The 16,206-nt window shown below is 40.8% G+C and overlaps 2 protein-coding genes across 2 annotated transcripts; both read right to left on the reverse strand.

Annotated features, from left to right (window-relative positions):
- Positions 1-826: 826 nt before the first annotated feature.
- Positions 827-9,773, reverse strand: thoc5 (THO complex 5). The gene is made up of 20 exons (XM_020649870.3): positions 9,652-9,773; positions 9,309-9,413; positions 8,508-8,651; positions 7,290-7,403; positions 6,790-6,887; positions 5,075-5,221; positions 4,848-4,962; positions 4,488-4,620; positions 4,300-4,377; positions 4,152-4,195; positions 3,428-3,527; positions 2,586-2,694; positions 2,411-2,512; positions 2,215-2,311; positions 2,015-2,126; positions 1,823-1,926; positions 1,644-1,731; positions 1,436-1,551; positions 1,132-1,322; positions 827-1,018 (listed from the first exon to the last, which is right to left on the reverse strand). Exons 2-20 carry the CDS (start codon positions 9,405-9,407, stop codon positions 955-957), a joined length of 2,055 nt encoding a protein of 684 aa, XP_020505526.2. The 5' UTR covers positions 9,408-9,413; positions 9,652-9,773; the 3' UTR covers positions 827-954.
- A 613-nt stretch (positions 9,774-10,386) lies between these two features.
- Positions 10,387-16,169, reverse strand: tfip11 (tuftelin interacting protein 11). Its single transcript, XM_020649894.3, has 15 exons — positions 16,025-16,169; positions 15,326-15,534; positions 14,940-15,111; positions 14,695-14,851; positions 14,454-14,581; positions 14,190-14,351; positions 13,768-13,959; positions 13,428-13,607; positions 13,182-13,316; positions 12,968-13,071; positions 12,699-12,867; positions 11,532-11,775; positions 11,261-11,403; positions 10,973-11,138; positions 10,387-10,883 (listed from the first exon to the last, which is right to left on the reverse strand). Exons 2-15 carry the CDS (start codon positions 15,532-15,534, stop codon positions 10,537-10,539), a joined length of 2,508 nt encoding a protein of 835 aa, XP_020505550.1. The 5' UTR covers positions 16,025-16,169; the 3' UTR covers positions 10,387-10,536.
- Positions 16,170-16,206: the final 37 nt, after the last annotated feature.

Here is a 16,206-nt window from a genome sequence, read left to right on the forward strand (position 1 = left end):
AATGCTTCTTACATTTCGTCTATAAAACTGAAGAGCAAACAGTTCAATTGATGATGTTAAAAAACACTTTTAATGTCACTGACATTGGACCCACTTTGGCTGACATTGGGAGGCTTTCTCTTCAGTCATCAGTCTCTCCTTCAAATGCAATCTCATCCAATCTGATGGATGGCTTTCTTTTAAAAGGATCCATGGCCACTGCATGGATCACAGCAGAGGGAAGGAAGGTTATTTTGCTCTTGCCAATTAGCTCTTTGATTTACCAACAGCATTACTCACCAGTTTTTTTAGGCATATCATTTTTGTCCTTTATAAATGAAATGGTAAACATCTGATATATTTACCTTTTTCTCCTAGAAACATACATTATATTCTGGTTATCCATTCAGCCTAATCAAGAAGTATTCATGGCTGGATCAGGTTGAATTCTGTTAGATTCAGTCTCCAATATGCAACAAAAATCAGAATGATGTTTTTGTGAAACACTTATTTTGAAAGCTGCAAGCTGATCATTACTTAAAAGTAAATGACATCAGTATCCCAGGGGGGGAAATGTTTCTCTCTCATCACAGCATCCAGGATGAAAAAATAAAGGTCAAAGGCTAAACAATAAACCAGATATTATATTCTTCAACAAAATTCTCTGGGTAAATGACTCAGCTCACTGTTGCACTGAACCACAGTGGCATAGTAATCAGGGAGAGCAGACTGCACCTATAAATAGAGCAGCACAGAGAGAGGTGAGGGTAGAAGAGGGAGACAGAGGAGCTGAGCAGGAAAACAAATCATGGATGAAACACTTTTAAAAAGACCAGATACACACTCATTCAAGAATATAACGGTTTATTTTCAATTTGTAATGAAGACTTTAAAAAAGACACTTTAGAAGAAAAGAGTCACAAAGGTACATTAGAGGGAGATTGAGTTGTAAAGTACAGACACATGGAAACAGGATTAACGGTGGCTGAAGAAGCCCTGAGGATGGTTGTACTTGAACGGCTTCAGTCGATTTGGGCCCCTGAGAAAGAAAGCGAGACGTCAGAGAAACAGTCAATTTGTCCCGACAGTTAATTAGTGTTTATGAGCAGAAGTTTGTATAGAGTTAAATAATTGATTCTAATGACTGTGTACCTGACAGTACGTAGGCACATCTTCTCTCTGGGAAACTCTCGGGGCCCCTCCACGCCATCATCTTGTCCTTCAGTCTCCAAATACACATCCAGGCAGACACACAAGCGGGAAATCTGATTGGTCAGGAGCTGGTGGCCTGGCCGTGGTCCCTGCAGTTCATTTTTGAACACATTGACCTCGCTCTCCATGGCCTAAAAAAAGGAGCAGATGATTCATGTCAAAAGACATCAAGAGAGCTTTCACAAAAACACAGGACAAGCTCTTGGAAGACAAGTGATCAATGAAAAAAAAAAAAGGTTCATACTCGGAGGTTGTCATCAGTGCTTCCACTGCGCTCCCCCTTCCAGCTGAGAGAGAGGGAGAAGAGGGGGGAGATTTCTGGGTAACGGGGACTCAGCACCACAGCGGCCTTTAGACGAGCTGAGGAAGGAAAAGATCAAGGAGTTGGTTTTCACAAATGAAATGAGTCAAAAAAATTTCTAATTCACTCATCAGTGATAGCTAGTATTTACCTGTGCCCCTCTCCACCACACTCATGAAGTAGAGGTCAGTCTCCTTTGCGAGCCCAGCATCAGTCACATGACGTGTATACGGCATAGTCTATAAATACAGACAAATAGTATCATGACATCTGTGTTGTAAGAGGTGTATTTTGGAACAGATGATTTAAATGAAGTTCATGTAAGTATACCATGTACTCCTCATAGGTGATGGTGTTCCAGTGAGCTAAATGGGAGATGATCTTGGCAGGGAAGAGGTGCTGACACTCACTGGACACCGGGATGATGCTGTGCTCTGAGGACATAAGCACAAAAGAAAATCTTAGACATGATAACATTTTACAAAGTAGTACTGAATGTGTGGTTGTTAAAATATCCTGTACCTAAAGAGGCAAACTGTTTTTGCAAGGCCAAACGGGACTGCAACCGTCCCCTCAGCAGCTTCATGGTGCTCTCCATTTGACTGGCACTCAGTGAACTGCCAGCACACACGCCCTGGATAATTATAAACATCAACACACATGATGGAGCTATAACACACAGGAATAAGCTCAACTGGGATAATACATAACTTTATACACACCTCTGAAGCATCATCGGGAAAATTGAGTCCTCCCAGACTCTGCACCCACTTGTAGGGGTGACCGAGCTCCTCCAAATAATCGGCAAAGGAAACAATCCTTAAGGGAAATTATGAATTAATTCAGCTGGAATTTTATGAAATACATTAAATGTGACAGGAAACACTGCATCTTCTTTACTTTAATTCAAACACTCACCCGACTTTATCAAACTGGTAGCGATTAGCTGGGTTGGGAGTGTCTCGCCCAAGGTCGCTGGTGTAGAGGCAGCTGAGCAGAGTGTCAGATTTCAGCAGGTCCCTGCAAAAGAAGCCATAATTAGACTTTTCTTTCAGACAAAAAGAGGTAGACAGGTGTTGAGATCCATACGCACCCTGCACTGATGGCTGTGTTCAGGTCTGAGGAGGTGGAGACCTTGGTCTTGACAGTCATGATGTTCAGATTCATGAGGTAGAAGAAGTAGAGATGGAGGATGCTGCCATCTGTGGAGACATGATGGATACCACACGGTGATGAACTATATCAATACTACCTCTCTCTTTTAATTAATCCTCACATTAAACGTCCCCTAGGGTTTACTCTACTCAGAGAGCAATAACGAGGTGTGGTCACGACGGTAGCTAGCAGCACCCAGGGGATACATACTATGCTGATGGTGGTCTTTCAAGCTTCACTGTCTGCAGTCACAGTGAACACAGAGACACCCTGTCACTCACAGGTACAGACACTGCTGTTTTTGCTTTTACTGCAGTAAACTGAACACTATAGCAGTGAAGATAACAGGGGAGAGGGGGAGGAAGAGGAAATAAAAGCACAAGTTACAGATGAGAAAATGTGCTTACAGCATGTGGTAGCTGCTGCAGACCTACAGTGCTGCAAACATCTCTCTCCCTCCTCCCCCTTTAGGAAGAGTTACGCCTGCAATGCAGATCTCCCTTTTGTCTGTCACTATTCCTTTTGCCACCAGCAGAGGGAACAAGAGGGTCAAGTGGTGTCATGACATCGAAGCAGAGTGGGTCACTCATCCTTTCTTGGATGTCCTATGTACAGTATGTCGGTGGTCTACAGTTACCATCATATTCAGTGCAGCTAAAGTTACATTACCCAGTCTGACTTTTACTTTAGAGAGAAGGAGTGTGTCTGGGTGCACAAAATAAATAGCTTTTATGTGCAGACATGAAACGTTTTAATCACTAAGAATGTAAACACTGTTACCTTTACACTTGAGGTCTAAGCAGAGGGACAGAGGGTGCCTCTTCAGCATCTCTCGTCTTTTGTCGTCCAGCTGGCCTCCTGTAGTCGGCCTTCTCCTCTTCTGTCACACAGGCAAAAAAAACAAACACAAAAAAGGAAATGAAAAGAGAAGCAAAACAAAATGCATGTTTGACATTGTGGCACATCAAATAAATTGGAAAAAAAAGCATTAGCATCATATTCCAGCTGTTCACAAGAGAAATATGATAGTCAATTACCATGTCTGGCTTTTTAGCCTTCTGCTGTAACAGCTAGATGGAGGAGGCTGCTTCATTTATTTACAAAGAAAAGACTGTATTATGATGTACTGTTATATACAAGTTCAAAACACAAAACATATATTCCCAAGTATAAAGAAGATTGAACACAAAGTCCGACAACAATAACAAGCACTGGATTGGTGCTGCTGAGCGAGCATGCAGGACAAGCGCTCCGGTTACAGTCACCCAGCCATTCTAGGAGAATTGGCATTCGTCCTCAGATGCAGAAAGGGATCAATAACTGCACTCCAACCCATCAGACCACAAAGTTAGACAGCTAAGGCTCCAGGGATTAAATTTGTGTTTCCGCTGCACAGCCCGGTATGTCAAGAAATCGCTGAACTCTATGACTTGAGTGTAAATGTCAGAGAGAGAGCGAGAGAGAGAGCGAGAGAGAGAGCGAGAATGTAAGGCCTGAGACTCACTGTTTTCTCTTGCTCCTCCTCTGCATCAGAGTCACTCTCATCATCTGGAAGAAAACAGAGCATCATTTAACACTTGGTTGTTGAGGATGAATTTCTCAAAATTATGAAATCTTGAAAAATTAAACAAAACAAACACCAGATTTCGTACCTTGGGAATCATCTGGAGGTTTGGACAGGGCCTTGGCCTCATCCACATCTCCGATGATTGAGACACTCAGGTTCTTGTCTATAAAGGAAACAAAAATAATTGCAGCATTAACAATTACAGCTGCCATCCCATTCAGAAAATCTCTGAAAAACTTATATTATGAAACAAATAGTATGTTCTTCACTTACCACAGGCCTGGCCATAGGCATTAGCTTGAACAAATAGAACGTAGAGAGGTGGAGGCAGGTGGCGAGCGACCTCTGTTTGTTTCTGAGTCTGTTCAAAAGGCATGGACAGATACTTCTGCACCGGCAGAGAGGCCTGTGAGAGAAGAAGGAGCGCAAATAATAATTTCAAGATCAATACAGGTGCAATCACAGCTGTTAAGACCTTTACCTCAATCAAATCCAAAAAAGTTATTGGGCTCTGTAGAACACTTCTCTCTTAAATCAACTTGCAAATATATTTAAAATGTCATAAATTGTGAATGAAGTTGCTGAGACTAACAGCCTTTACAATATGGTAACCAAACAGTCATTATTCTGTACCTGCATGATAGCATTGAGTCCAGGCTGCAGGCTTGTCAGATGTTCTTTTTTCACCTCGATGCTCTTCTGGATCTTCTCCTTCGTCGACTGTGACTCCTTGTATTGCTCAGCCAACCTTAGTCCAAACACAAATGCTTAATACATGCAATCTGCTTCCCAAAAAAATAAATCATCAAGACTGTTTTGTGATCAGATTGTGTTATTAATGCACTGTGCAAGTCTGCTACCTCTTCCTCTGTTCGAGCTCCCAGTCCAGTCGTGCCAGTGTGAGCTGATGGGGATCAGTTTTTGTGACGTAAGGCATGGATATGTGCTCTGGAGCCTCCTGGTAAAACTCTTCCTCAGACACCAAATCTATCTCCTCGTGCTTAGACCTGCAACAGGAAGCAATCAGGTTAATTAAGCATATGGAGATGTACTTTGAGTATGAAAAGATATGCATGAATAGTGTTAATGAATGATAGATGCTTGCCATTTTTAAATGTGTAGGGAAATTTAACACCTCACAACTAAACACAGGGCTCCACACTAACTAACTTTTATTTTTAGGTGCACAAGCACAGAATTTAGGTGCACCCAAATTTTTCATTGTGACTTGTGTAAATCAGTGTAGTGATACAACAGAAAACTCAAAGTACTTGGTCTTTTTCGATTCTCTGATTTTTTTTGAAATTTTCAAAATCCAAAACAAAAAACACCAACCAGAATTTACATTTAACAAATCAACAGACTTGAATTGATCCTTCAGCGTTGCGCACTGCAGTCTGATCTGCTCCGTGTGGAGTGCACGTTCTTCAACTAAGTAAACTCAGTTAAACAACTTTTGATATGAGTCTGGCAGTCCGTTCTTCAACGTGTCCGCAATATCGTAATCTAACTCTGTCACTGACTTTTTATGCGCCATGAATCTGTGTCCATCTCCGTGCACAATTTGAGGAAGCATTTTAGCGCTGCTCCACGGTTAAACCAGCGGCCCTCTGTATGATTGGGCAGCCTATGCATGATATCGTTTTTGGACAAGAATGAAATGTTCAGTAATAGTTATATTTTTACGGTCTGATGAAAGCTGGTGATAAAGGCGCAACAGCAGGCTACTGCATTTAGAAGTGAGGTCGCGCTGAAACATTTAAGTGATCAACACAACACGTTCACCTCTGGGTGACCTAAAAATGAACCATCTGTGATTAAAATCAGTTATTATTATTATTATTAAAATAAGTCTATCATCAGGCTCAATGCTGATGTCTGCAACCTACACTTAGTCTGGATGTGAGGACCGAGGGCTCCGTGTCTTGGCTGGATGGACTCTCAGAAGTGGTGATGGATGGAAAACTAAGCCTAGTGTTACAACCAGCCATAGGCTTAGTTTTCTTAATGTTTCTACCTCTCTTAATTTTCCCTCGTTTTGTTGCATTTATTTTCTTTTTCCGTTTCAGTTGGGCTACTCTGGCGCTCAGGTCGCTCGCAATTTTTAAACACACACAACTTAAAGCACTGAGCAGGACCACAGTCAATCAGTGGCAAAGACCCGCCCTAGCTCTGTCTCGCGGTTTAGACTGCGATATGACCCTACTATGAGTGTGAGTTCAGTCACAGGAGAACACAGAGAGATGATGCGCTTGCGAAAGAAATCTATGTTTTCACCCGGGCAGCATCAGGTGCACCAGTGCGACCTAGAAAAATGTTAGTCGCACTCTTAAAAATTTTGGTCTCTGGAGCCCTGAAACACTTTCAGTACTTGTTAGGTTGTGTAATTTCACTTAATAAAATAAACGTCCATAAAACTGTGTCAATGAGAAAAAAGGGACATACTGGTACTATGTCAAGGTGTTGCTATAACTGTCTTATCCATCAACATGTGAAAGACAACTCATTTTAATGAGCTGTGAGCTCATTTTATTTTTTAATTGTGTTTAAACTAAATGAAATATTTTGTACGAACTTGAATTCCAGACACTTGCTGATCTCCTTTTGAAGATGCATAACTTCATACAGCAGGTTTTGTAACTGAAGGTGCAGCACGTCCACTCTCTGCTTTGCCTGAAGAACAAAAGGGAGGAATTAAGGCTGGTTTGCAAACATAAACCCATTAACTCTGCAATCAATACATGCCACAAAATATTCCTAAGGGAATTACAACCAGGAAGCAATAAAAAATACAGTTCAATAAAAAGGATTTGATGCAGGATCCATATATTCGAAACAAAAACCAATCCAGGGGTGTGTACGTTTTCTTTGCTGACAGAGGCAGATACAGCAGTGAGGTGTTAAAAGTAGAAACAAAGTGCTTGGAGCTCAGCTTGCCTTTTCTAATCAGCATAAAAAAAAAGAGCTAAGGCAGCACTTTTTCAGACAATAAATGGAAGACTGAACTTAACTCGATTTGTTATTTCTATATATTTGGTTACTTTTTACAACACTTGAGAGTTCTATTGGAGTTACCTCGTGTGTCTGGTCTCTGCCTTTTTTCAGTCTCATGTGAGCCAGACGGTTGAGTTTCTTCAGGTTCATGAAGTGGATGCAACTCTGCATGCGTTTCTGCTCGACCTCAGCACACTGAGAACGGATATAACAGGTTAGACTTCATTATAAAGATAAAGACACCAAAATAACTCAGGGAAATATACAATTCATTAGATTTATCAACACAACACAGTAAAATTGTATATACCATTAAAGATGGGTATTGTTAGGATTAGGGCTGAAACGATTCCATGAATCAATCGAGTAGCTTGATTTCTAAAAAGCCTCTAGGCAAATAGACAAGGTAACCTTTGTTTTTTACAAGTGACGATCTTATATGTTAATATTAGGTTGGTATATATTAATTGTGCTTTGTTATCTCACTTATTTGAGTTTGTATCGAACAACTTAATCTGCTCATTTTAGCTCCGTTCCCCTTATCAACACACCCAAACAAATTGGATGTTTCTCGCGTCACGACTACCACAGCTGCAGTAAAGATATAACAGCAACATCAGACGCTACAGTTTATAACGAGACATGGACGTATTAGCACCACAATCGTCACATTTACAGGAGGGACGTATGGTCCCCTCGTTTTTGGGGTCACGGTTCAGTACGACTCTGTTTCAACAGAAAGTCCTGGAATCATATTTCTAGATTTCTCTAATTAAATGATGCACATTGAATGATGTTAATTTATGTCTTCTGAAAGAGGGGCAGATTATATAAGATTATTCTTCTTTCTGCTCCTTTTAAGATTTATGTTTGTATTGTTTTGAATGAAATAATCAAATAAATAAAAACCTCTTATGGTAGAATACAAACTCCTATGGTTTTACCATGTTTTTATTTAATTAGGCTTTTTATATTTAACAGTCTACCAGTCTCTCCTTCCATCATTCTAATCTAAAATTAAGTCTACAGGAATAGCAAGATGCAACTTGTTAGTTCAAACTACTTTATCAGACTCAACAAGAGAGAAAAAAAGCCAACTGTATTGCAATGACAAGTCCACTGTTTTTCTGACAGCTTTCGTTTATGGAAAGTCCAACATTTAATATGAGGGACAGTTCAAGTTAATACCAACAGAAGCGCTATTTGTCCATCAGCTTAACTGGACTGAAAACTGGTTTTCAGTACCCATCATTGATGGCAAAGTTGTGTAGTTGTGTATCTTAATAGTATGCTTCTTACCCCATCCTTGGCTCCGTTGGCTTTAAGAGTCTGGATCTCACTCATAAGTGTGGCCAAACTCTCACATGACTCTTTGTACTGTAGGTAATCCTGCCCAGGGTCCCTGGCCTCCAGCTCAACGTCCTCGCTGTACACACGGGCATCCTGGATGGAAAACAAATACAAAAAATGAATCAGTATTCACAGTATATATCAAACCATGGACGACTCCAGTAAGAGCATTATGCTTCAAAAAGGTAGGCTGTTGTTTCTTATCGACTAGAAATGTGACTTGCCACTTGCCTTCATACCAATCACTATTATTAAACCACGATAACACTTTTTGTAACGTTAGTCCTAATTTAATGAAAGGGGGAAACAGTAACACTATGTATATAAACATATTGTACACTCACATCCGTAAAGTTACAATACAGTTGAACTGTAATCATCAAATAAGTCAATAACACAGCACACTAACCAGGCTTATGCTGTTTTAGTGAATAGCAAATAAATTAATAACTTGGACATTGTGTGATATATGTAATGTGATTTAGAAATGTCAAGTAGATAGAATTTCAGCTCCAGGTTTTCTGGACCTTAGACTGCCTCCTATTGGTGGTCTTTGAGTAAACTGTAGCCCACTACTGTCCCTCAGTTTTCCTGGTTTTCCTGAACCTGTCCCTCAGTTTTCCTGGTGTTCCTGAACCTGTCCCTCAGTTTTCCTGGTTTTCCTGAACCTGTCCCTCAGTTTTCCTGGTTTTCCTGAACCTGTCCCTCAGTTTTCCTGGTGTTCCTGAACCTGTCCCTCCAGTCTCTTACGTGTTGCTCTCCATCTCCGCGACCTCGCTTCATCTCTGGGGTTCCTCCTTCACTGCGGACAACCTTTGACTTCCGCTTCTTCAAAGCATCTGACGACATGCCTGGCTGTATAAACACAGGACATTATGAATTGAAGGCAACAAGAAAACATTAAGCAATGTTTCGACATCTGCAGATACGTTTGCTACGTACCAGCAGTGTTTCATATTGCTAACAATGTAGCTCTGTGATTAGCTCAATGGCTAACAAGCGTAACCTTTCGGTTAACAAGGTTTCCAATCGGAAACGTGACAAAAATAAATACATGGAACATTATTTTATATATTGATAAATATCCACTTACCTCTGTGATGCCAAAACACGAATTAAATGATAATTAAGTGGGCAAATGCACATGGACAAGACACTTTTTGTTTCAACGAAAAGCACCACCAGTTACGGAAGCCCTGAAGTGCCAAACCTCAGACCGGATAGACTAAAGAAAAAACAGTTTGTGTAGCTACACTGCCACCTACAGTAAGATACATGTAAATACCTGGACGTATACAGGTGGTAAATTAAGACCGCAACACGTTACATGAACTAGAAGTACTTATTCTGTTCATTTCTAATACCAAAATAATATCTACAATCTGACTGATTAAAATTAAGATTAATTAAAATAAGGTAAAGTATACAAAATACCAATTCCATGACAGAGATGCCATGCAATGTGTGTTTCACAAAAATATCCACATTTAAGCACATTTACATTCAATCTTTCGTATTTAATTTACAACCATTTACGACTCTGTTCTTGCGCATTTACATTTAATCTTCCTATTTAAGACTAGTAATGCTTAGTTAAATCCTGGTTGTATATATTCACATTCTTAGTTTTGATAGTTTTAGTGCTTATTTACTTTGTATTTAATATCACATTATGTTTAGATTTGCTAACATGGTGTTTTTTTTTTTTTTTACTCATAATGTGTGTTGGATAACCTGTTGCTGTAATCCCAGTTTGGGATCAATAAAGTAATTTTATTCTAATCTTTGCATGTTAAATTAGAATTATAAAGTAACACAGCAGACCACATTAATCCAAAATGATTTATTCACAGTTCAAGTATTGACAATTTAAAAAATGTACATAGACACATGACAAGGATCAGCAAGCTGAAGTTCCATGAAAAGCAAACATATTCTTTTTTACGCATGACAGACTAAGGAAGCAGTCAGTCCAACCTCACTTGGCCATATCTATCAGACTCTGCAAAGAAGTGGGCACCCAAGTCTTCTCTCCTTGCACAAACACAACCCCTCTGTCTATGTAGATGACAATACGCCCAAATGTGTACAGCTGCTTGCCCTCGTGCCGTTTGGCCACTAAAGGCATAAAGACGATGTTGTTCTCCTCTGCCTTGGTCTGGATAAGATCTTTAAAGTTTGTCGGCACACCAGCACTGATGCCTCTGTGGGCAACACTCTCTGCATCTCTGCGCTCCTGCATGGCTTCATACTGGAAATCCTTTCGTCTTTCTGTCTGGGTTAGATATGCAATATTCTCTCTCGCACCTGGTTGCATGTATCCACCTGTGAAAATGTCAAGAGTAAGTACAGAGGAAAAAGGAATGCTTTTCTATAGAGTTCATGTTTTTGTTTTCTTATACTGTGATACCAACCCATGCCTGAAGATACTGCACGGTTCATGATGTCCAAAGCTTCATTGAATTTATCTTTAATGAGCGGCTGTGCCAACAGGGCGTCACTTAACATGCTTTTCCAACCCAGATACCATTTAGTGATTTCTTCATAGTTAGGACTGTTGCTCAACCATGAACACAGGACCTATATTCAATAAAAAGACAATTGAGTGAATTAGTTGAATTCAAAGAATACAAAACAAACGTTGCATCTCAATTACAGTATTTTTTTATCTACAGTTTACCATGTTAATTTTTTTCACTGACCTGCAGCCACTTGGTGAAGAAGTTTTTGTCCAGCAGGGACACAAGGCTGGAGGGGGACAGCATGCCCTCCCAATCCATCACCCAGTGAAACGGCTCCATCTGCTGCTGATGAGGATTAATAACCAGCTCTTCCAGACACAGAGCTGAGGAGTGAAATTGAAATTGTCATGAGAAAAAGAGAAGGCAGAGTCAAAAGCAAAAAACAGAGAGGGGTAAGACTGCAGGGTAATGTATTTACATAAACTGTTATGACAGACTTCTAAAGACATACCCAGTTTCGGGATGATGTTTTTCACCATGAAGGCCTCCCATGCACCAGGTGTGAATACATCTTTCCACGGCTGCAGGATGAGGCGGGCTGAAGCATCACTGGGATGCCACCTCTGTAGGGCATTGGACAGTTTACTTCTGATTGGTGGGTAAAGAGGCTCTAGACGAGATTGGAGCAGAGGCAGCCAAGGATGGATCCAGGAGTGGATGGGCACTGTGTCAGTTAAAGGGTTCCAGTTATCCACCTACATAAAAAGAAACGAAAAGGAAGGAAAAACAGTCAGCAATGTGGAAAGTTAATCATGGGAAAGTATAAAAAACCAGAGTATTTATCAGAGTAAGGCTAAGGCAGGTTGTAGTACTCATGTCCAGGACACAGATTGAGTCCGACTTGAGCCCTGATTTTAAGAACTTGTGACTTGACTCTGACTCGCGCACTGATGACTCGGACACAAGCATTTACTGCATTTGGACTCTGAAGATGGAAAGGAGTACTTGTACATATTGATAACTACAGTGTTTATGTTATTTAAATAAGGCCCTAACAATTAATTGAGTTTACAGATGTCCCCCTGCACACACGTTAACATATTGTCTTCTTTAGCCACAGTTTGTGTGAATAGTGATGTGCAAATTGCAGTAATTTAACTATGGATTTGGCAAACAGCGTCATAGAATGCAATCAATGAATTGTAGACTTTTGAATTCTGATTAATAATAAGGGTGGGTTGCAGGTATTTTTGAGTGTATTAAACACCTGCAGTGATCCCAGCTCAGCAGAAAGGATCAGTGCGTCTCCCCAAGAGGAGCAGCATGCGCATTAAGGCATGAGGCACTGCACTGTGTTTTAACAATCTCACATCTTCTAGGACCGAGGTACAGTATACACATGAAGACACAGATAATAGAGAGTTACAGCTCTCTATCATTAAATCAATAAATGAATGTGAAAAACTGAAGCCCGTCTTTGAATCAGACTTAGACTGAGGTAGCGTGGACTTGACCAGACTTGGTCTCAGGTAATAAAGACTTGACTCTGATTTTTTTTCGGGTGACTCAGACCTGACTCGTAATTGAAAAATTAAGACTCTAGACTTGACTCAGACTGGAAGTTTAATGACTCGACTATAACACTGTCTTATGGTCACATGGTGTGAGCTCGTCTTACCTCTCTCTGAAGCCGCGGTAAGATCAGCTGCTCCAACATGTGATCGAGGATCCACAGGGGGAGAAGAGGAGCCCACACTTCAACACAGTCAACCATTGGCCCTACGATACGAGGCTGCCAGCCTGACACACACGACCGCATAACTGGGATCCACACTTCCCATAACAATCTGAATCAACAAAAACAGGAGACAGAATGAGAGTAACAAAGTGTAACACTTATCATTTACAAATGTGCATGGCTTGATATGTCTGTGTGTTAAAAATGACCTGTGGTAAGGGTCCATGTTAGAATCTGGAGCACTGGAGTGGAGGTCTCTAGATTCAAGTATTGCTCTCCACTGTCCGATGTCTTCCAGACAATAAGAGCTATCCTGCAATTATTTAAAATAAAAAAAAGGTCTGAGAAGTTTGTTCTACATCCTTAATAATTAAAGCAAAAGTCGAAAAAAGGTACCCTCAAAAAAACATTGCCAGAGCGTACCTTCAGAGGGTCCCAGGAGCGAAGTTTCTCTTTGAGTAAGGGCTGAACAACAGCTACCGCCAAGTCTGCCAATCCCATTGTCTTGTATTCTTCATAATAGTCTGTTTGTAAAGTCTCAAAGATCCGAGCACACTCCTTAAGATAGAAAAGCAGAAAACGGAACAATTAGCTTTATGGTTGTGATGACAGAGCAAATACTAAATCGGCCGGCAGCTGTGGGTCTTTGTGGATTTACTGCATGTGTACCTGCACTGTGGGTCCCTCCCCTGGTGCCATCTCTCCAGAAGGAAAACGCTCCACCAGCGCCAGAACAGCCTCCATTCTCTGGATGGCATCTTGCTCTGCATCCAGTCTGCTCTGCAGCGCTCGAGACTCATGGCTCAGAGACACAACTACATCTTTTTCATGCTGCAGACGTCTGGCAGACTAGAGGAGCAGGTGATGAGACAGCAAAATCAACAGCAGGTCATGTGGTAACAGAAGAAGTAGCAGAAGGATTCATACAAACTTCCTAGGGCAGAAAAACCCTTCATTATATTGGTATAGCCATATAGACAACTGGCAGATATTTATGGTCATTTCATACCTGTAATATGTCCTGTTCCGTGAGGTCTATCAGGAGCTGCAGGTTATGTTCCAGTTCAGGAAGAGCAAAGCCAGATCCCCTCTGATCCTGAGTTGACATGCTTGGTGGACCTTCATCTGGAACACTGTGCTTGTTGGTCATCTGACTGTAACTATAATACACCTTTTGCTCTCTTCCAGTCATATCAATTACCTATGGTTTAGAGAAAACATTATGGAAAATTAGCTCCAGATACTTACATTTTAATTAAACAACATTTGAATTAGGACTGTACTGTGTGTAAAATGACATTTAACTTTAACAAGGCCTCTGCGGCCTAATACTAACAGTACATTTTAATACATGTGTAAGGATTAAAGCCATAGTGCCACCCAGATGACTTTCGCTAAAGTCAGAGATGTTAACATTCTTCTCAAACATACCTTAACCTGTGCCAACTCTCCAGCAGATGCTGCAGTACTGCGCACTGCCAGCTTGCCTTTAGCCTTCAGCTCGTCCACAGTCCTGTAGGAGTACTTTGGTTTCTTCTTTCCTCCAGGGCCTGTTGCATCTTTGCGCCACTGACCCAGCTCCTTCTGAAACTCCTACAGATGGCAGACATTTGGAAAAGGTTAAATATACTGATGTCTTGGTTATAAATTTCACTTTGGCAGCAGTAAAAGTTACATTAAGGTGCAACACTCTACCTTTTCCTCTTCTTCCTCTGAGTCGACAACAGGGAAATCCTGAAGACTCTGCTTGGTTCGCTCATTGCCATAAGCTCCCACTGCTCCCTTTCCTTTACGAAGCTTTGCCTCAATGGGGTTTATAATACCTGCAGCAAAAGAAGTTGCAATTCTAAGAATAAAATATTCCAGTTTTCCTGCGTTGTTCCTGTAAAACACATGTTATTATAAAAATGCTGATAACATCATCAGGCAAACCCACCTTGAGCATTCTTGCCCAGGCCTTTCCCTGGTTGGTAACCCATCTTCTGCAAAAGTTTTTGTCCAATTCCTTTTGTGTGCTTCTCCCAGCTACCAATGCCTTTACCAGACTGTATGCCACCTGCAAATCTCTGAGACTGGTTTCCTCTGAAATTACCCTACAAAATAAAAACAAAACTTGTGTTTGACAGGACAAGCTTACAGAATTCACTGCCATGGGTTTAAACAATGCACCACAATATTTACCATCTGGAGTTTTTTGGGTGCAGTACCACGAGGAGGCGGAGGGGCTGAAGGACCATCATCATCGGACTCATCAGAATCACCTCCCCTTTTTTGCTGTTGCTCTTTCTCCTCAGCTGCACTCTTGCGCAGACCAGCACTCACAAAGTTCACTGGAGCGCTGTAGTCTTTAGATCTAGAAAAAATCATTTAGTGTTAGTAATTATTGGAATGACAAAGAAAGGGTTCTGTTCTCTTTTAAACCAAGCTTGCTCCTAGATGTTAGATGTGCACTTTGTCCGTGGGGCTGAGATGATTTTAAAATCAGGCAAGCAATAGAAAAGATGGGGGGTAAAAACGTTGATATTACAGGGATATTTTAGCAGCAAAAGAATATGCCAATGCATTACTTCTTTCCTCCAAAGCTTGGCCTCTCGTCTTCGTCTGAGTCCTTGTCAGCCCAGATGCCGTAGGTGGCCTGGTCCTTGGTCTGTCTGTGTCTCCGGCGCTCAGGGTTGAACTCATTAGCCAGGTCCCAGTCTGTCACCTCAAAGCTCTCAATCTCCACACCTTCCTCCTCCTCCTCCCCTCTCCGCCCATATAGATGGGACATTGACATCTGTGGATATCACAAGAAACACAACACCAACTTTCAGGATAGTTTAAAAACTCATAGGGATCAGCTACACCTTTTCATATCCATAACAACCAAGCTACCTGTAGAGGAAATCTAATAAGCTATTTGATGTACAAAATATTGATATTTAATTGTTAAACATTAAATCCAAGTCCATCCTGTTTTATCTACTGTAAATGCTTTGTAGCCTTAATCTTAAAGTCATTGTATTGCCCAGTTAATAAGAAGTTAACAGGTTAACTCACAGAGTACAATCTCAAATGTAAAGGTATATGAGCAGGTTAACACAAAGTTACTCTTAATAAACATATGTAAACAACTTTATGGATAGATCTCCCTCTATATAAAACTCAACGTGAAGACGGGTTAGCAGTTACCATCTAAAGCTAAGCTATCATAGGCTAATATAAAATGCTTTTATTAGCGTGTGGGAATATATAAAAGAGTTTTTTTTTTTTTTTTTTTAACTCACCTTGAACCTTTTACCACTTCACTGAGTATCAGATGAATATTCACCTTCCTTCTAGCTGTAACGAAAGAAAATCCAGCTACGGCTGAACAGCAAGCGTATTCGTTTTTCACACGACAGGAGATGTACTTCCGGTTGTACTCGCAAAACCCACTAGAGTTGTAACAAATTTGGTTCCTCTGACA

The sequence above is a fragment of the Labrus bergylta genome, chromosome 2 (genome assembly GCF_963930695.1).
Source record: "Labrus bergylta chromosome 2, fLabBer1.1, whole genome shotgun sequence".
Taxonomy (NCBI): Eukaryota; Metazoa; Chordata; class Actinopteri; order Labriformes; family Labridae; genus Labrus; species Labrus bergylta.

Bases quoted from the DNA above. Each gene is read 5' to 3' on its own strand.
- thoc5 (XM_020649870.3), bottom strand. From the start codon at position 9,407: ATGTCGTCAGATGCTTTGAAGAAGCGGAAGTCAAAGGTTGTCCGCAGT. The intron at 4,963-5,074 runs GTAGCAGACTTG...GTTTGGACTAAG, and splicing joins GAGCTCGAACAGAGGAAGAG to GTTGGCTGAGCAATACAAGG. The intron at 4,378-4,487 runs GTAAGTGAAGAA...TTTCCTTTATAG, and splicing joins TGCCTATGGCCAGGCCTGTG to ACAAGAACCTGAGTGTCTCA.
- tfip11 (XM_020649894.3), bottom strand. From the start codon at position 15,534: ATGTCAATGTCCCATCTATATGGGCGGAGAGGGGAGGAGGAGGAGGAA. The intron at 14,852-14,939 runs GTAAATATTGTG...TTTATTTTGTAG, and splicing joins CACCCAAAAAACTCCAGATG to GGTAATTTCAGAGGAAACCA. The intron at 11,404-11,531 runs GTATGTCTTTAG...TTCACTCCTCAG, and splicing joins AAACATCATCCCGAAACTGG to CTCTGTGTCTGGAAGAGCTG.